At 47.4% G+C, this 17931-nt stretch overlaps 1 protein-coding gene across 2 annotated transcripts in view; it reads left to right on the plus strand.

Moving 5' to 3' along the window:
- PARP12 (poly(ADP-ribose) polymerase family member 12) overlaps positions 1–17931 on the plus strand; it is a 44282-nt gene continuing 26351 nt past the window's right edge. The window contains exons 1-5 of one of the 2 annotated variants that reach the window (XM_060305238.2): positions 1–709; positions 4527–4662; positions 7400–7700; positions 10037–10135; positions 15460–15583. In XM_060305238.2, coding sequence (XP_060161221.1) covers positions 420–709; positions 4527–4662; positions 7400–7700; positions 10037–10135; positions 15460–15583 — 950 coding nt within the window. In that variant the 5' untranslated portion in view covers positions 1–419. Of the gene's footprint in view, positions 749–4526; positions 4663–7399; positions 7701–10036; positions 10136–15459; positions 15584–17931 lie in introns of both variants that reach the window. The other variant, XM_030853983.3, reaches the window with a different exon arrangement.

Raw genomic sequence — 17931 nt, forward strand, 5'->3', positions numbered from 1 at the left:
GGCAAAGGTGCGGGGTCAGCTAGCCGCGCTACTTCCCGAGGCCGGACTCTGAGGGGGCGGCGCGCGCTCCCGGGCGGCCCCACCCCCCTCGTCCAGGCGAAGGCGCTTCGAGAACGCCGAGCGCGGCCCCCAAGGCTGTGGTGACTCTTATTCTTTCACCACTTTGAGGGACCCGGCGAGGAATCCCCGGGACGCCAAAGAAGCGGCTGCGGACTTCCGACGGGGAGGGCGTGAGGCCTAGAGCCGCTGGGGGTGCTGGGGCCGGAAGGCGCCGAGCCCCGCTCAGCTGTGGGCCGGGGGCGTGGCGAGGCCGGATTCTGTTTCCCCCCAGGCCCTGAGGAGCTTTCGGTTTCATTTCCGGCCGGCGTCTCCACCTCGCGGGAACCGCCCACGCCCCTCCAGTCCCAGGCTCGACGGCCATGGCTCCCGACGCCCTCCTCCGTGAGGTGACCCAGGCGCTGTGCGCGGCCGGGGGCGCCTTGGAGCTGGAGGAGCTGCGGCGCCGCTTGCGGGCGAGCGTCGGCGGGGACGTGCTGGAACGGCTGTTGCGGGAGCGTGGGCGCTTGGCGGTGGCGCGGCGGGCGGCCGGGGACGGCGCGGCGGCCGTCGAGCGTCTGGTGCTGGCCGTATCGCCGCTGCGCGTGTGCGGCGCGTACCAGGGCTCGAAGCCGAGCTGCGTGGGGCTCTGCGCTCAGCTGCACCTCTGCAGGTTCGTGTTCTACGGCAAGTGCAAGATCCTGAGGGACAGGTAAGGCGCCGCGCCCCGGAGCCCGACGAGGGGAGACGGCCTCTTCGCTCCCAGCCCGGTCGTGGCCCTTCGTAAATTCGGGGGCGACAGTGAGGTGGCTGTTCCCTGGCCTCTCCCCGGAATTCCCGTCAGCGAACATTTATCGAGCATTTACTGAATCCCCGGAACTGTGCGCCGGACTCCGCGTCGAGCGGTGTCCTCTGGGCCCCTGCGGTCTCGGAGGGCGACTTAGAGCCCAGCAGGGGGTGGGACTCCCTGGGAGGGGCAGTACCGGGGTGGGGCTGGAGGGCGTTGGCCGAGGGAAGAGGGAGGGAGCTCCAGAAGGGAAGGGGCTGCGGCTGACTTCTGCTCGGAGCTCCAGAGCGCCCCGGGCCCCAGAGCTGGCCGTGAGGGCCCACGCAGAGGCGGGATCTGTGCCCAGCAGCCGACGGACTCTTGTGAAACCTTGCTTACAAGCCGGCAGTGGCTTCTGCTGCATTTAGAATAAAATGCAAGCTCCTTACCGTCGTCCCTCAGGGAACTGGTCCCTGCCGGCCCTCCATCCTGGTCCCCTCCGTTGATGCCTTTCTGGTCCTGGAACACTCCCAGTCTATCTCGTGACCTCTGCTCTCCTGGACCGCCTTTCCTGGTTTGCCTGCTGTATCGTTCAGGACTCAGGCATCACTTTTCTTCCTCTCCATCACATTGTTCCGTTTACTTTTCTCATAGCGCCCGTCATGGCCGCGCATTCCTTCAGTAGAACTGAACACTCGGAGAGCAGGGGCCCCTCTGTCTTGGCCCTGGCTGGCCTTTTCCGGCCCTCAGCTCTGTGCTCTGCGCCTGGCAGGTGCTCAGTGAGATTTGTGGAGTGGATTAATGAGGTTAATGCTAAAGAATTTGGACCTCACCCTGAAGGTGATGGGGCCCGTCAAATGGCAGGCGGGTAGCCATCAGGTGTGCGTTTGAGGAAGAGATCTTAGTGGCGCGGTGCTTATTTAGAGGAGGATGTGATGCAGACCTGTTTGGAAGCTAGCCCCGTTATTTAGAAGAATTAGTTTCTTTTCTTTTTTCTGCCGTAACATGGTGGACGTTATTTGTTGCTCACATCAGGTCTAAGGGTAAGGTTTAATAGTCAGCATGGGGTAGGGACCTTGATGTACGCAGTCATTTAGGGACCCAGGCTGGCGGACCTAGACTCTGCCCTCCTCACCCCATGGCTCCTAAGGCCATCTGGGTATCAGGTTCCGAGGAGCAGGTGGAGGAGATGGAAAGTAGAGAGCTGGTGGGAGGTTTTTATGGGCCGGGTCTGGAATGGTAGCTATCTTTCTGTCCATGGCACCTGCACCACAGGATGTCTCATGACTCTGCCTGGGTGCAGGGGGAGCTGGGAGATGTGATCTCTGGGAAGCACCGTGAAGAGGAAGGGACATGTGTGTGAGGAATTTGGGAGAGTTGGTGAGAGGGTGGTGACAGGATCCAAGAGGCGATGACTCATTTTTCTTTATTAGTGTTGACACAGAGCTGACTTCCCTTTCTTACTGTTGACAGAGAGCAGGAGAGGGTTTTGTTTCAAAGTGTGCCCAGGGGGTAGCTATCCAGGTCTGAAGCTTGGGAGGATCACCAGGGCCCTGAGATGCTAGTTTTGGGACTTGCTGGGCAGTGTATGCCATGGCTGCAGCACCAGGAGTGGGTTTGATCCGGGTGGAGGCTGAGAGTGGAGGGAGCCCTGGGGCAGTCGGGCCTGCAGGGGGAGCTGGTGGAGAGGCAGCACCTCCGGGCGGGCGGAAGGAGGGCACACCTGGAGAGGAAGGCAGACGCAATAAATGGTGGATGGAGGGACCTAATGACGGGGACCACTGGTGGGCCTTATTAATGTCCGTAGTGGGTAAAATAAAGATGGCAGCCCTATTAGGCTCATTCCCAAAATTTGGGGTCAGATTTTATTTGTCTTGGAAATCTGGTATTTACTGGCCTGGTTGATCCGGAGTTTTCTTCTTTTTTCCCTCTTCCTTGTGGTTTACATAGGACAGTTTGTTGAACCTTCCTTTTCTGGCTGTTTCTGGGTTGCATAAGGGAGAGTGGGTGTGGTCAGCTGCACATTCTATACTTTCCCTGCGAAATTACTTGTCTTCCTCAACCACAGGGTCAGCTGTCTCAGAAGTAGATCATCACTGCTGCTTTTGTTCATTGGCGACAGTTGGGGAGGGTCCCAGGGCCCCAATTCCATCTTGTGCTTAGGGGGCAGTGAGCACAGTGGTTCAGAGCCCAGCTCCAAGGCAAGCCTGCCTTGTCTCTACCCTGGCTCTGCTCCTTGCCCGCTGAGTGATCTTGGGCAAATTAGTTTTTATCTGAGCCTCAGTTCCCTCATCTGCAAAATGGGATAGTATTACCCACCTTATAGGCTTGTTGAGGACAGTACGAGTTAACTCACGAAACATTTAGGCAAACCCTAAACATTTAGGCAAACCCATTTAGGCAAAATGAAACCAAACATTTAGGCAAACCTAAGTTTGTGGGAGATGCCCAATGAGTTTTAGTAGCCATCATCATCATCGTAATTACCAAGCCCCTCTGCCTAGAATGTTCTTCCCTGCTCTCCGTGCCTGGTTCCTCAACCCTAAGTATTTGGCTCAGGTTTTATACCTTCCAGGCACCATCCCTTGATTGCTTCCTCCACTTCTGTCGGGCTCAGGTGCCCCCTCTCTGCGCTGATGCATCCTGCGCATAGCTGACCTTGCATTTCCCACAGCATTTTAGAGTCATCTCATGTCTGTGTCTCCACTAGAGAGAAGGAGAGGAGTTGGATGACTCCAAGGTTTTCAGCCTGTGCAGTGGAAGAGGGAAGTTGCCCTTTACTAAGATGGGGGAGCCCATGGGAGGCGCAGGTTTGGGGGAGTAGATCCAGGGGTTCAATTTTCTTTTGAGATGCTTATTATAGGTATGGCAGTGTCTTGAGTCAAGCAAATGCTATTTACCTGACTCTTCTGGGTCCTGTTGACTCAGGTGATCATTTGAAGGCTTATCTTTGGATCATTGGGGCGTGGTGCCAGTGCCTGGCTCACAGAGAGTGTTCAAGAGGGGCTTGTTGATCAAAAGAATGCAGGAGGGGAGCAGAAAAAAGGGCTGGGCCTCAGCAGTGGTGTGTGTGTGTGTACACGCCTGTATCCACACTCATTTATTCAGCCAATGTTAAATGCCAGTAAGTGCCCAGAGACTGGCACGCTGTGACTCTGGGGGAATGGCTCCATCATTCTCATCAAAAACCTGCTGAGAGGTGCTTGCAAGGCACCATCTCTTCCTTTGTAAATAAGCACTATGATTTTTCATGGCATAGACATGCTGGGTTTCTCTGGTGCCTCTAAATAATGTCAGGAACTATTCCTGAAAATTTTTCTTAAAGATTGATTTTACCAGCTGTATTAGTTTGCTTGGGTTGCCTTAACAAGGTACCACAGACTGGGTGGCTTAAACAACAGAAACTTATTTTCTCACAGTTTTCAAGGCTAGGAAGTCAGAATTCAAGGTGTCAGCAGGTTGGTGTCTCCCGACACCAACCTTGGCTTGCAGATGCCTTCTTCTCCCTGTGTCTTTACATGGTCTTCCTTTTGTGTCCTGATCCCCTTTTCTTATAAGGACGCCGGTCAGATTGGATTAGGCCCCCCAGTGAACTCATTTTAACTTAATCACCTTTTTGAAAGACTCCAAATACAGTCACTTCTGAGGTACTGGGAGTTAGGACTTCAACATAAGGGTTTTGGGGAGACGTTTCAACTGTGACCCTAGCCCTGCTTCTTTGCAGGAAGGACTGTAGGAACGGTCACAACTTGACGTCCGAACACAACATGCGCGTGCTGAAAACTCAGGGCGTGGACCACCTCAGCTTCAGTGAGCTCTCCGTGCTCTTGTTACAGAACGACCCCTTGCTCTTGCCGGAGGTGAGTGCCAGGAGAGGGTGGGCCTGAGTGTAAGTGATGAGGGAGGGACCAGTAGGTGGGGAGACAGGAAGACATGGCGGAAGAGAGGCTAAGGGCCGCACTGTGATCGCTGGGGTCTGCCTGGAGGGAGACCTGGACTGAGCTCCTGGCTCTGCTGATTTTTAGCCCTGAGATCTTGTGCCAACCTTGCTCCCTCTTGAAGCCTCCTTTCCCTCTATGTCAGTTGGGCTGGTACCTCCTTTGCAGGGCTTCTGTGAGGTTGGGGGAGCCCATTTGGCCAGTGGCTGCAGCCAGTTGTTACACAGAGCGGAGGGAGTGAGAGATTCCAGCTGGCCCGTCCCTGTCTAGCAGGACTTAAGAAAAATGCAGGTACCACCAGACCCCGGAGGTCTGTGGGGAAGTTTTCTAACTTGGGTTGATGTGAATTCTCATACTGCATTTCAGACAGTAACCACCCACTTGTTTTGAAGCTCACTGCAATGGTCATGGACTAGCTTGAGTCCTAAGAGAAGCGGACACCAAGGTGGGATTGGAAGTGTGAGAGATTTATTGGGGAGGGAGCAGAAGAAGGTGGGGAAGGCTTCAGATGGCGTTGGTGCTCTGACATCTGTGGCAGGAGAAGGGGAAGGAAAGGGACCCGGTAGGAAGAGACCCTGACTGCAGTGCAGTTCTCAGGAAGCTTCTACCCAGCCAGCGAAAAGTTCTGAGCTAAAGTCCCTGTTGGTTGGCATCCTGTGTCTCCCCAGAACAACCTGCCCAGTCATTGGCTGAGAGCAGCCCTTGGGAGCTCCCTCTGTGTAAAGAGGGCGGCTGCAAAGGGCAGCAGCTGGGCCGAGAGTTGCCTGTGCTCTGTGGCAGGTCTGAGTGGTCGTTCTGTGGCCAGCACAGGTTCCGTGGGATGCTCTGGCACTGCTTCTTGGATGAGGCAACAGGGATTAGATGGGTATATTTTAATGACAGTGCTTCCTTATTACTCAGTTGGAACCTCCCATTTGAGAAGGATGCTACATAGCAAACGACTGGCACATAACAGGTATTAAGTGTTTTCCTTTGCCTTTTGAAAACTAGTATAGATTTAATTCACCTAACCTTTGTTGACAATCCATTACAGATGAGGCACTGGTGGTAAGGAGGTGAAAGACCCTTTCTGCTCTTCCGGGGGGCACAGCTACTGGGTGGGACAGTAGCGGATGATAGCAAGGTGCTGTTGTAGGTGCTTTAGCAGGAGTCAGTGCTCTGGTCTCGGGGGCACAGTTTGGGCACCGGGGAAGGTGCCCTGGAGTAGATGGTGTCTGCTCTGGGTGCTGGAGGGTGAGTGAAGGATGAAGGTGTGGGAAGAGGGAGGCAGAGAACGGGGGCCTACCTGGTCAGGGCACAGTGTGTAAGTCCTGGATTTAGGGGGAGGGGAGAGAGAAATGCGAAGGTGGAGGCTTAGCCATACAGCCTCCTGTGTCACAGGCAGGAGTTGGGGCGAGGTTGTGTTGGGAGGGTAGGCATTAACTTTTTGGAGTGATCACCTTGTTAGTGGTGTGAGAACTGAATCAGCAGGTGACCGGCCTGGAATGCGCAGCCTCTGTCTCCTGGGGTGTGTGGGGTGCTTCAGGACACAGTTGCCAACACATGGGGGCTGTGACCAAAAGCTCGGATCCAGGGCAGCTCTCCTGCCAGGTCCGCTACTCTCAGGCTAGCCCCCTTATCAGTTGACCATTTGGCGGCCGCCACCATGAGTTGAGCACCCACTGTGTTCCAGGCATTGTATTAGTCACTTGGTATATTTCTTATTTAATTCTCACAATAGCCCAGCAATGTAGGTGGCATTATTCCCATTTGGTGGATTAAAAAACGGAATCTCAGAGCTGGTGAGTGGCCTGCCCAAGGTCAGACAGCTTGTAAGTGGCAGGATCAAGGTTAGGGCCCAGCTCCCTCTGATCTTTTCCCTCGGGGCTTCCATTTCCAGAAGGGACCCCCTGCTGATCTGGGCCTGGGTTCTGTAGTCCTCTGTTCAGTGTAATGCCTGTGAGTTGAGTGAGTGGGCCCTTGGTGGTCTCTGGTTTAGTTCCCATCTCCAAGAACATGGAATGTAGAGGAAAAGGAACAGTTGATTCAAGTTCAAGCCCCACCTTACCAACAACCCAGTCCAGCAGGTACTGTATGTGCCAGGTGTGTTAGACAGCTGTGTGACCCAGGTCAAGCCTGTTAGCTTCTCTGAGTCTCATTTTGCACTTGGGAAATGAAAGGGCTGTATTTGGCTTTCTTGAAGATACTTTAAACCCTCAGAGCCTCTTTGACCTAGAATTGGAGAAAAAAAGTGTTGGGAGAAACTGGGCCCTGGGTTAGAGAGAGTTGGTGAATCAGTGGGGGCAGGGGGTAGGTAGCATGTAAGGTTTGTTAGTAGTGTAAGGTTTGCTGTGTGAGTTACATTAAAATGTTGTTTCATGTGAAGGGAGCAGCTCTGATCAGCTGGATGTACTTTGGATTTTCCCGGCGGAGGGGCTTGTTCTGAGCAGTCCGCTGTCCTCCCCGGGTCCCATTTACCAAGGGCATGTGCTAGCGGCGTCCATCTAGAGTGAGGGGTGTTCTCAGAGCTGTGCGACCAGTGTCGCGGTGGGATCGCAGCCTTGGCTAGGTCTCTGGAGGAACCTTTTCCTCTAGTAGGAAGTAGTAGTAGGTTCAGTAAGGAGGTGGTGTTGTGTGAGGCCTTTCTAAGCTGCTGTCTTTTTTCCTTCTCTGTTAACAGATCTGCCTTCATTACAACAAAGGACATGGACCCTATGGCTCTTGTTCCTTTAAAAAGCAATGTGTCAAACTCCACATCTGCCAGTATTTTTCACAGGGTGAATGCAAGTTTGGCACTGGCTGTAAGAGATCCCATGATTTCTCTAATTCTGAGAACCTGGAAAAACTGGAGAAGTTGGGCATGAGGTCAGAGCTGGTGAGCAGGCTGCCTTCCATTTACAGAAATGCTCATGACATCAAGAATAAGAGCTCTCCCTCCATCAGAGTGCCGCCTTCTCCCTGTGTGTCACAGGGGACTTCTGGTAAGGCTCTGGGCTGGGGCTCCTGGATGCTAGCTGACTCCTAAATGGCATGTGTAACTTTGGGCAAGTCTGTGCTGCTTCTAGTAAAATGCAGTTGGCCATCCCCTCCTGGCCAGTGGGGACTGTGAAGATGAGTTGAAGTCAGAGCTGTGAACGAGCAAGACATTCTAAACAAATGCCGACTGGTGTCGAGGGTGGGTGAATTCTCTCTGGGCCTCATCTGCATAGAGATGGGAGATGCTGCTTCTCCCTATCCAGTCTTCCCTCTGCCCCCCTGGAGAGCTTGTTTTCCAGTGAGGGACCCCAGAGTTAATGCCGTGCTGTACAACTCTGGGGCCATCCTTTGCGTTGCATTCTGTTTATATATATATATATATTTAATGAGTGAATGAAGCATATTTTATTTACTTACTTATTTTTGAATGAAGCATATTTTAATTTCAGCTTTCTTCTTGACATGAATGGATCTTTTTCGTCACTGCAGATTGACTTTGTTCACCGCTCATCTCTAGACAGTGCCGACCACAGTAGGCACTGAGACATTTGTTGAATGGATGAATCTGTCAGGACACTTTTTAAAAAAATTTTTTTTGAGAAATATCAAGCTTAGTGACAGGCAAATGGGATTTTGAACAGAGATTGTTTATTTAATAAGCATTTCTTGAGTACCTGTTGGTTGGGACGTGAATACCATGGTCCCTCAGGGAGGCTGTGATGCCTTGGTGTCCTTTGGATTTTCACAGTATCTGCTGTAGGCTGGCCATTCTGATGATCCATTTTCTCATTCAACAAATTTGAGTCCTGGCCATGTGCTGGCCACTGTCCTGGGCCTTGTTTATACCTTAGTGACTGTGAGCCGTGGCTCCCCCCCACTTGTTAGCTGTAGTGATAATCTAGGATTTTTAATAGAACACTTCCTAAAATACCAGTGCCAGGATGACCAGCAAACAAACTTATCACTCTAATCTTACCTGATTTTTATATTTGAAAGTTGTCCTTGTCATATGTTTTTTCTTTACATTTTCTTCAATTATTTTTGGTTAGTTTCTTTCAACAGTAAGAAGCCTAGAAGCAAACAGGTTTTGCTTTAAATAGTTTGTTAAAAGTGTCAATTGGATTATGGCCTTGTTAGAAAGGGAGGGGAGGATACCTGCGCCTGGGGGGAGAGGGAGGCCAGCTCTAAGGCTCCACAGGTGTGGGTTTTAAGGTGCAGCCTGTGGCTGTCTGAGGGGCCTATAAAACAACAGGGAAGATGAATAACAAAATAGGGAGGGTTTGCTAATGAGTTTTATATGCTTATATGGTGGCAGTTGGGGCCCACCGAAGTGTAATTATTGGGTAATGGCTCATTGAAGCACTTCTAGTAAAGGTAAACTTTGAGAGCACTTGCACGCTCTTGTTATATTACAATATTTGAAAAAAATTATTTATTTTTATTTATTTTTGGCTGCGTTGGGTCTTCACTGCTGTGTGTGAGCTCATTACGGTGGCTTCTTTTGTTGTGGAGCATGGGCTCTAGGCACACGGGCTTCAGTAGTTGTGGCTCGCGGGCTCAGTAGTTGTGGCGCATGGGCCCTAGAGCGCAGGCTCAGGAGTTGTGGCGCACGGGCTTAGTTGCTCCGCAGCATGTGGGATCTTCCTGGACCAGGGCTCCAGCCCGTGTGCCCCGCATTGGCAGGCGGATTCTTAACCACTGCGCCACCAGGGAAGTCCCTACAATTTTTATAATTAACCTAAATTAGGTTTCATTTTGAATTGTGGGCTTTCTGTTTATTGTTATTTTTTTGTTGGTATTGGCACCCGATTCTAATAGTTCATTGACAAGTATTTGCTTTTGCAATCAAATCTAGTTTATAAAATGCAGCCTTCACTTGCTCTCTGGGCTCATCACATCAGTAGGTACAGAAGGAAAATGTGTTGGTTAGTGGTTCCCCCCTATTAAAAAAGTGTCCCAGGTTCCACTGTTGAAGGCTTCTGATTGAGTCAATCTGAGGTAGAGCCGGGCACTTCTATTTTTAAACAGGTCTCCTAGTGAATTGGGTGCACAGCCAGAGTTGAGAAAAGACTCACCCCCAGCCCCCAACAATGACATCCTGGATTTGGCAAGCAGCCCTGTGACCTTGGGCTCCCTGATTCCTCCCTAAAAAGCAGAGGGCCCACCTTATGTCTGAGGGTCCTTTCATCCAGAACTTTATAAGATTTTGTGAGGTTGCCTTGCCCACTTTTGCCTCGTGCAGAGGGATGAATGAATCCTTTTTTCTCTCCTTTGTACCTTGAACTACCCCAACTCCGTGTCAGAAGCATCGGTGATACATCTTTGCAGTGTTTCTTTGTAGAAAGAAGAGATGCAGGTTCTGTGTCCCCAAACACTGCCAACCAAGAGGAGAGTGATCAGATTTGCTTGTTCCATATCTGGAAACGTTGTACCTTTCAAGGTGAGTCAGGGGAAACCCCTTCATCCACTTGTGGGCGGGATAACTGCTTCTGGTTCCCAGAGCTCTGCTCTGACACCACCCCTCGAGGTCCTCTCCCCGCCGTCCAGAGAGGGTCAGGCCATCTTAATTGTGAGCTGGTGGCACTTCAGTGATTTTGTTGAGGAGTTGAGGGTGGTAGGAATTACTTGAGTTTCTAAAGATCAAACTGTAGATGGGGAGCATGACTGTTTGGTTCATGCAGCAAATGAGTGTCAAGTGTTGCCCCTTGGTCAACGTAGCGTGAGGTCAGAGACCTGCAAAGGCACTTGGATGCCCAGTCTAGTGTCCCTTATGGAGGGAGGTTGTAGTCTCAGAGATACCTTAGAACCTAGGAATGCCCTCCCTCAGGAGGAGACACCTGTGTTCACTCTTGGGGGATGAGTATTTATTTAAGTTTGGGGTTTCTCTCCACATTCTCTCTTTTATCAGAAGTAGCAAATCTTGTTTTTTGTGTGGGTGTGGGTGTGAGACTGTATTTTCACTAAACCTTTGTTCTTGCTGCTGTCCTGGGCTTTGATTGAAGAAAGATTCCTTCTCAAATTGGTGACTCTGCTTAAAAAAAAAACAAACGCCGAAACTTCCTGTTTTGTTTTCAGTCTTTAAAAACTACCCAAGCAATTCATGAATACTTTCACTTTGTAAAAGAGTGAAATGATACAGAGTAAAGTCTGAAGTCTTCCTTCAGCCTTCTCTGAAGGTAAACACGTGATGTGTGGTCATATTTGTTTCACATATTTTTCAACAGATGGGAACATGCACGTTATTTAATCTGCTTCTTTTACTTAATGGTGTGTCCTTGAGATTTTTTTCTACATTAGTGTGTATGTGTATGTCTACCGGGATTTTAAAAACAACTTTGTAGTATTTGATTAGAGTGATTTTTTTCCCTTGAGCATCTGAGTACACATGTGTATTTCCATAGATAGATTCCTGGAAATGGAATACTAGGTCAAGGAATATGTGCTGTATATATACATATATATATATGTGTGTGTGTGTGTGTGTATATATATGTGTATATATATATGTATATATATATATATAGCCTTAAAAATCAACGTTATTAGTTATAATTTACATGCAATAAAATGCACCCATTTTAAGTATACCCTTTGAGTTTTGGTAAGTATGTTTGCCCCTGTAACTATCACTATAATCTAGATACGGAACAGTTCTCTCATTCCAAAAATTCCCCTTATGCCCCTATACAGTCGATCCTCACCTCCCAGTTTCCCGACCCAAGGCAATCCTGATCTACTTTCTGTTGATGTAGAGTAGATGTGTGTTTTCCAGAATTTTATATAAATGTAATCATACAACATGTATTCTCCTGTTGCATGGATTAACTACAAGTTGTTTATCCATTTATATGTTGATGAACATTTGGGTTTCCAGTTTTGGGCTTTTATAAATAAAGCCTCTATCAGTATTCATGTACAAGTTTTCATGTGGATGTATGTCTTCCTCTCTTGGGTAAAGACCTAAAAGTGGAATGTCTGATCATATGATAAATGTGTGTTTAACATTATAAGATACAGCCAGACTGTCTTCCAAAGTGGATATATTTCACCTTCCCACCAGCAGTGTGTGAGTGTTTTGGTTGCTCTACATCCTTGTCAACACTTGGTATTGTCAGTCCTATAAATTTTAGCCATCCTAGCAAATGAGTAATATCTCATTGTGGCTTTCATTTGCATTTCCCTGATGAGTAATGATATTTAACATTTATTTTCATGTGCCTGTTGGCCATTTGTATGTCTTCTGTGAAGTATCTGTTTAAATCTTTTGCCTATTTTACAGGCAGATAACAGTTTTGTTAAGATATTAAGTATATTTCATACAGTATACAATTCACCCATTTAATAGTTTTTAATATAGTCAGAGTTGTGCAGCCATCATCACAGTCGATATTAGAACGTTTTCATCACCTCCAAAGAAATCCATAACCATTAGCAGTCACTACCCATTCTTTCCTCCCCCCAGCTCCTGGAATTTACATTATGTCTCTGGGTTTGCCTGGATATTTCATATAAATGGAATCATACAACGTGTGGTCTTTTGTGACTGTTTGGCCCATTTTTTTATTGGGTTGTTTGATCTCTCATTATTGACTTCTAGTAGTTTTGAATATTCTTTATTCATGTCTTTGTCAGATATAGGTATTGAAAATATATTCTCCTAGTCTGTGTCTTTCATGTTCATTTTTTTTTTTACAGTATCTTTGGAAGAATATGTTTTATGTTGATGTCCATTTTAATATATTTTTTAATGGTTTGTGTTTTTTGTGCCCTAAAAATCTTTGTCTCTTCCAGGCCCAGGAAAATGTCTCTCCTATGGTTTTTTTTTTCTTTCCAGAAGTTTATAGGCTTAGCTTTTATGTTTAGGTCTGGTTGTTTCTCTTGATCTGTTTTCTCCAAAAATTATTTCCTTAGGGCTTGATTCTTCTGTGTGAGTTAGCTGCCTGTCTGTGTTATTTTTCCTCGTGTGTTGGGTGGCTCTTGGTTGTGTGCCCATGTTGGTACTCAAATCCCTGTGCCTACTGGTGGAGGCCGATTCTGATTCCAGGCTTAATGGGGAAGAGGCGGTAAGTCTTGCTTGGTTGCGGGGGCTGCTAGCGTATGTTCGAAGGTCAGGGCGGGGGCTTTGATGGCTTTCTCGCATGCTTCTCTCTCCAGCCCCTATATCCACACCCACGTGTTCCATGGGACAAAGAACAAGGTTGCTGGGCACAAGCAAGGCGCTGATGGGGCACTTGCTCCACTGGGTCCTGATTCCTCTCAGTGCTCTTGTCCAGGTGTCTTTCTTGCTCCTTGTTACATCTGACTCTGAGTTTGTGAAGCCCCCAGCTCCTTCCTACTTCTGGGGTGGCTCTCTTCTGCATATTCTGCATGTATTTTTCTCTCTTTGTTGGTTTGGTTCTTACTGCTTCATATTTTTAGGAATTCTTTAGTAATTCTGGTCTTTTGATGGTACTTCTGTTTTCCAGTGCTTTTCTCTGTGATCTGTCATTTTAAGGGAAGTAGGGAGAAAGGGGATGTGGATGTGGGTACTTTGCCAATTTGATTTGGTTTCTGTGACTAACCTTCTAGAAAACCTAGACTTGGGAATGCAACAGTGAGGTGGGGAACATTGGAAGAAGGGAGGGAAACTGAGAGACGGGACAGAAGGACCAGGAAAGTTGTAGCAGAGAAGGGGCTTTACACCCCCAGCGCTGAGCTAGGACTCCGCTCTTGCCATCTTCATGGCTGCAGTGGCCTGCGTGGCATCCTCCTCCTCAGGGCACCTGCCAGCTTGTGAGCAGCATGGGCTCCATGCTCAGGTTGGATTAAGAGCTAGAAGCCTCAGGCCTCACAGTGCCTTCCCCTGGCCCCTATGTCCTTCCCAAGGAAGTGTCAGCCTGGAGAGGGGTGGGTGGTGCTCCTACCCTGACAGGTGCCTTCTTAAGGGGAGAGCCTTTCTTCAGGTTGTCCAGGACTCACCTGTGCTGGGCTGTATAGATGAGCGACTGAACACTCATTCCTCATCATTTCCCTTAGTGCCCCTTAGGAGGAAACAGGAAATCTTATTTGGTCGTGACCTCTGGACCACAGCTGTGGCCTTATCTCTTCAGGTCGAGCCCCTGGTTATCACTTTATTGTCCACACCCCTGGTCAGGAGTCTAAGAGGGCTCCGTTTGGCCTGGTGTGAGCCATCCCTGCCCTAACTCTGGACAGGTCAGGACATCCTGACTCCCCAGTGGGGCTGTTTCCAGCCTGGTTGAACTTGGCAGAGATTTCCTTGGTTGGGGTCCCTCCTGTTCTCTAAGCCCTGTCGGCCTGGCCCCAGGCCTGGTCTTTGACAAGCCCAGGCCGTCTCCCCACTTCCTCCCCGGTCCCTGCCACCCCATTGCTCCCTGGCAGGGTCTCTGGGAAAGAAGTGGCGTTAAGACTTGCCTGAAAGACTGCGTACGATGTTAGAAAATTTTAATTTTTTTCAGATGTCAAGTTAGCCATGCTTTACTGTTACTATTTTGAAAGATGAATTAAAAATGTACAAAAGACAGTAAGAAATGTCTTCATCACAACCCTTTTCCCCAGCACCCAGATTCCCTTCAGAAACAGTCATTATTACTAGTTCCTTGAATATTTTTCCATCAAGATTTTATACAAGCACAAGTGTGTATGTTTAGTCTTTCTCTTTACACAGGTGCACTCTATGAACGCTCTTTTGTATCTTTTTTCACTTAACTAGATGTTTAATTTTTTGGACTATATATTTTTGCGGTTCAAAATTCAAAACAAATCTCTCCTCATAACTTTGTGCTGTGCCACCCAGTCCTCCCATCGCCCCCACCCCCCCACACGCAGCAAGGAATAATGTGTGCATATATGTGTATTTAGTCCGAGTCTGGCTAATCTTGTTTTTTCTGTTCTTTTACCCAAATAGAGGCATTCCACACCTATGTATCTTTCTATCTAATAGTATAAATCCTGCAGGTGTCAGTGTGAAGATTCCCATTGCTCTTCTTTCGTGTCTCTCTTTCCTCTCACAACATTCCTCCGTCAGGATGTACCAGAACCTCACAGTCTGTTGAAAGGTAGAGGGAGGGTGTGGGCAGCATTCCAGGTGAGCGGCTGGCATGAGCCAAGGCAAGGTGGGCAGGAAGTGCTAGGAGGTACAGGCCCTGGGAGCACACGGAAGGCATGGGGGAGTAGTTGGATGGAAACCGTAGACCAGGGCTGTGTGTACAATGCCTTTGGGGGGTGGGGTGTGTTGAGGATGGGTGAGTAACTTAGCAGCCAGAAAGATCAAGGTGGGCTGAAACCACACTGCTGACCCACCTGCTGTAGGACCTGCTGGGGTTGGGATGGTTCTGGTAGAGACGAACCTGCTCCCGTTTCTGGTGTGATCACGCCCCATCCAAGTGTCACGTGTATAGCAGTAATGCACCGACAGACTGCCCCTGCAGACATGGAGCCTTCGACCGTCTATCTCATGATCAGCTTCTTTACTCTCATGACATGAAATTCATACATAATGTAACCCACCAACACACAGTTTTTAAAAAATCAGTTTAATGTGTTTAATGTCCTATTAACAAGGGAGAGATAAAAGGAAAGTGTATATCCTAAAATGCATAGTGTTTGGTATCTAAATGCTCAGGTATGACTGCATTAAAAAAGGCTCCCTCACAGATTTCCAGAATGTTCCCAGGTCAGCAGGCAGCCTCATACCCTTTGAGAACCGTGGGACTGGGCCAGGCTGTGTATTGCCAGTGTGCTCACTTCTTTATATCTTTATTTCAGAGAGGTGCAGTAGAGTTCACTTCCATTTGCCATATCGGTGGCAAGTCTTAGATGGAGGCTCGTGGAAGGATCTGAACAAAATGTACCTTATTGAAGAGGCCTATTGCAATCCTGCAAGAAATGGGTATGAAATATGTCACTTGTGTCTGCTTTGTGCCTGGGCTTTTGTGTGTGGTACGGGAAGTTTAGACACAGAAGGGTTTAGTTTTGATGGGCTTCATACACAGACGCACACACACAGAGTAAGGAGGCGGGAAGCTCCCTGCACGAAATTGGGAGTTGATGGTCCTGCTGGTGGCTGGTGCCCTTGTTGCCCCATCTTCCTCTTTTTTCACGGAGGAGCTATGGGGAGAGAAGGGGTGGGTACCAAGTAAGTTCTGAATTATTTGATGCTGAGATTGATCATGTAAATATATCCTCATTGATTAGTCCAGAAAAGGAAGAGGCAATCATTTGTGAAATTTACAGCCTTTGCCTGTAAAGTCATACAGCTGAACTACTGTTTATTGTTCAACCTTTTTTATTTTCCTAAGTATGTCCTAGTATTTTCACTTAGTCAGTTGAGAGTAAATGGGGAAGTCCTGGGTAGCCTTATTTTCAAATCTTGGATTAAACTTGCTAAAATGTGTTGCCAAGAAGAGAATTTGAGCCCGTTTTTTGAGTGGATAAAATAAATTTGTGCTTAGGGTGCAATTATATGCAAATTGCTACTGGTAAAGCATGTGAAACAAATTATCCCCCTTCAGAAGATTAAGTGGCTCACATAACCAGCTCTTACCTACGTCCCCCCTTTCTTTCTCTTCCCTTTTTTTTGAGGCTTTTTAAGTTAAAATTTATACTCGGTGACATGCACAGATATTAAGTATATAGTTCAGTGAGTTTTGAGGAAGGTATGTACGCTTGCAGTAGCCAACGCTCTGATCCAGCTGTAGATCATTTTCATCACCCAGAAGGTCCCCTCCTACCCCCTTCCAGTCAGTGCCCACCCTGTAAACCACTGCTGTTCCAACGTCTGTCAGCACAGATAGTCTCTCCTGTTCTTGAACCTCATCTGAATGGAGCTACTCTGGACTGTTGCCTGGAGGCTTCTCTCAGGGCTCTGTTCTTGACGCTCCTCCCGGGCCACGTGTGTGCAGGCTTCCTTGGGGTAGGCGTTCAGGGGTGCGCCTGCTGGGAGGTAGGCTGGTCCCTCCTCAGTTCTGCCAGGGGATGCCAGATTCTTTTCCACAGTGATTGTACTGCACATTTGGTGTAGTCTGACGTCTGCGCTTTTCTAGTCTTCGGTGTAAAATAAGGTCTCCATTTTCATATCCCTGAGTCCTGGTGAGGGAAAGTGTCTCTTCACATGTTCAGTGGCCATTTATGCTTCTTCTGCTGTGAAATGTCTGTGCTTGTAGTTTGTTTTGTTGAGGGGGAAGGTTGTGTTCTTCATTAGTTAGTTTTGGAACTCTTCAAGTTTCTGAGTATTAAATGTGTGTTGAAAATAAATGAACTCCTGTCAGCTTATGATATCTGTTAATGAAGAGAAGTATTTATCCATTCTTTCCTTTATAGTTTTATACTTTTTTTCTTTTCTTTTTTTTTTGGAGGTTTTATACCTTTTGTGTCGTAAGAAATCCTTCCTTATCCTGAGACCATAAAATATTTGTCCTGAATTTTGTTTAAAAATTTTTAACATTTTAAGAACTGTATTAACCTCTCCTTGCGTGTGGTGAAGTGTAGGTCCAGTTTCATTCTTATGCAGATGAATTACCAGTTTTTCCAAAGACCACTTTTTAAAAATATATTTAAAACATTTAGAGTTTGGGATTGACATGTATACACTGTTATATTTAAGATAGATTACCAACAAGGACCTATCGTATAGCACAGGGAACTCTGCTCAATATTCTCTAATAACCTAAAGGGGAAAAGAATTTGAAAAAGAATAGATACATGTATATGTATAATTGAATCACTTTGCTGTACACCTGAAACTAAGACAATGTTGTTAATCAACTATACTCCAATATAACATAAAAAATTTTAAAGAAAGAAGTAAGCCATTAAAAAAATAAAATGTTAGGATAAAAAAAGTAAAAAAAAAAAAGTATTCAAAAAGTAAATCAAAAAAAAAAACCAAAACAAAAATCAAAATGAGACAAATGAACCAAAATATATATGGGATAAAGGATAAACCGCATAGAGAAGAAATATTCCAAGTGATTTGTTTAATATGTTGTAATTCGGCTCTACATCTTTAGAAAGATATGTTCTTACGGATGAAAGAACAGCAAAAAAAAAAAAGTCTTAAACTCTACTCAGCAAAAAAATAAAATTTAAAAATTGTGATAAAATAGACATAAAATTTACCATCTTAACCATTTTTAAGTGTAAGGTTCAGTGGCATTAAACACATTCACATTGTAGTGCAGCCATCTACCATTCATTTCCAGAAGTCAGTCGATTTTTAAACCCGCCAAAACTGAGCCA

The sequence above is a fragment of the Globicephala melas genome, chromosome 9 (genome assembly GCF_963455315.2).
Source record: "Globicephala melas chromosome 9, mGloMel1.2, whole genome shotgun sequence".
NCBI lineage: Eukaryota > Metazoa > Chordata > Mammalia > Artiodactyla > Delphinidae > Globicephala > Globicephala melas.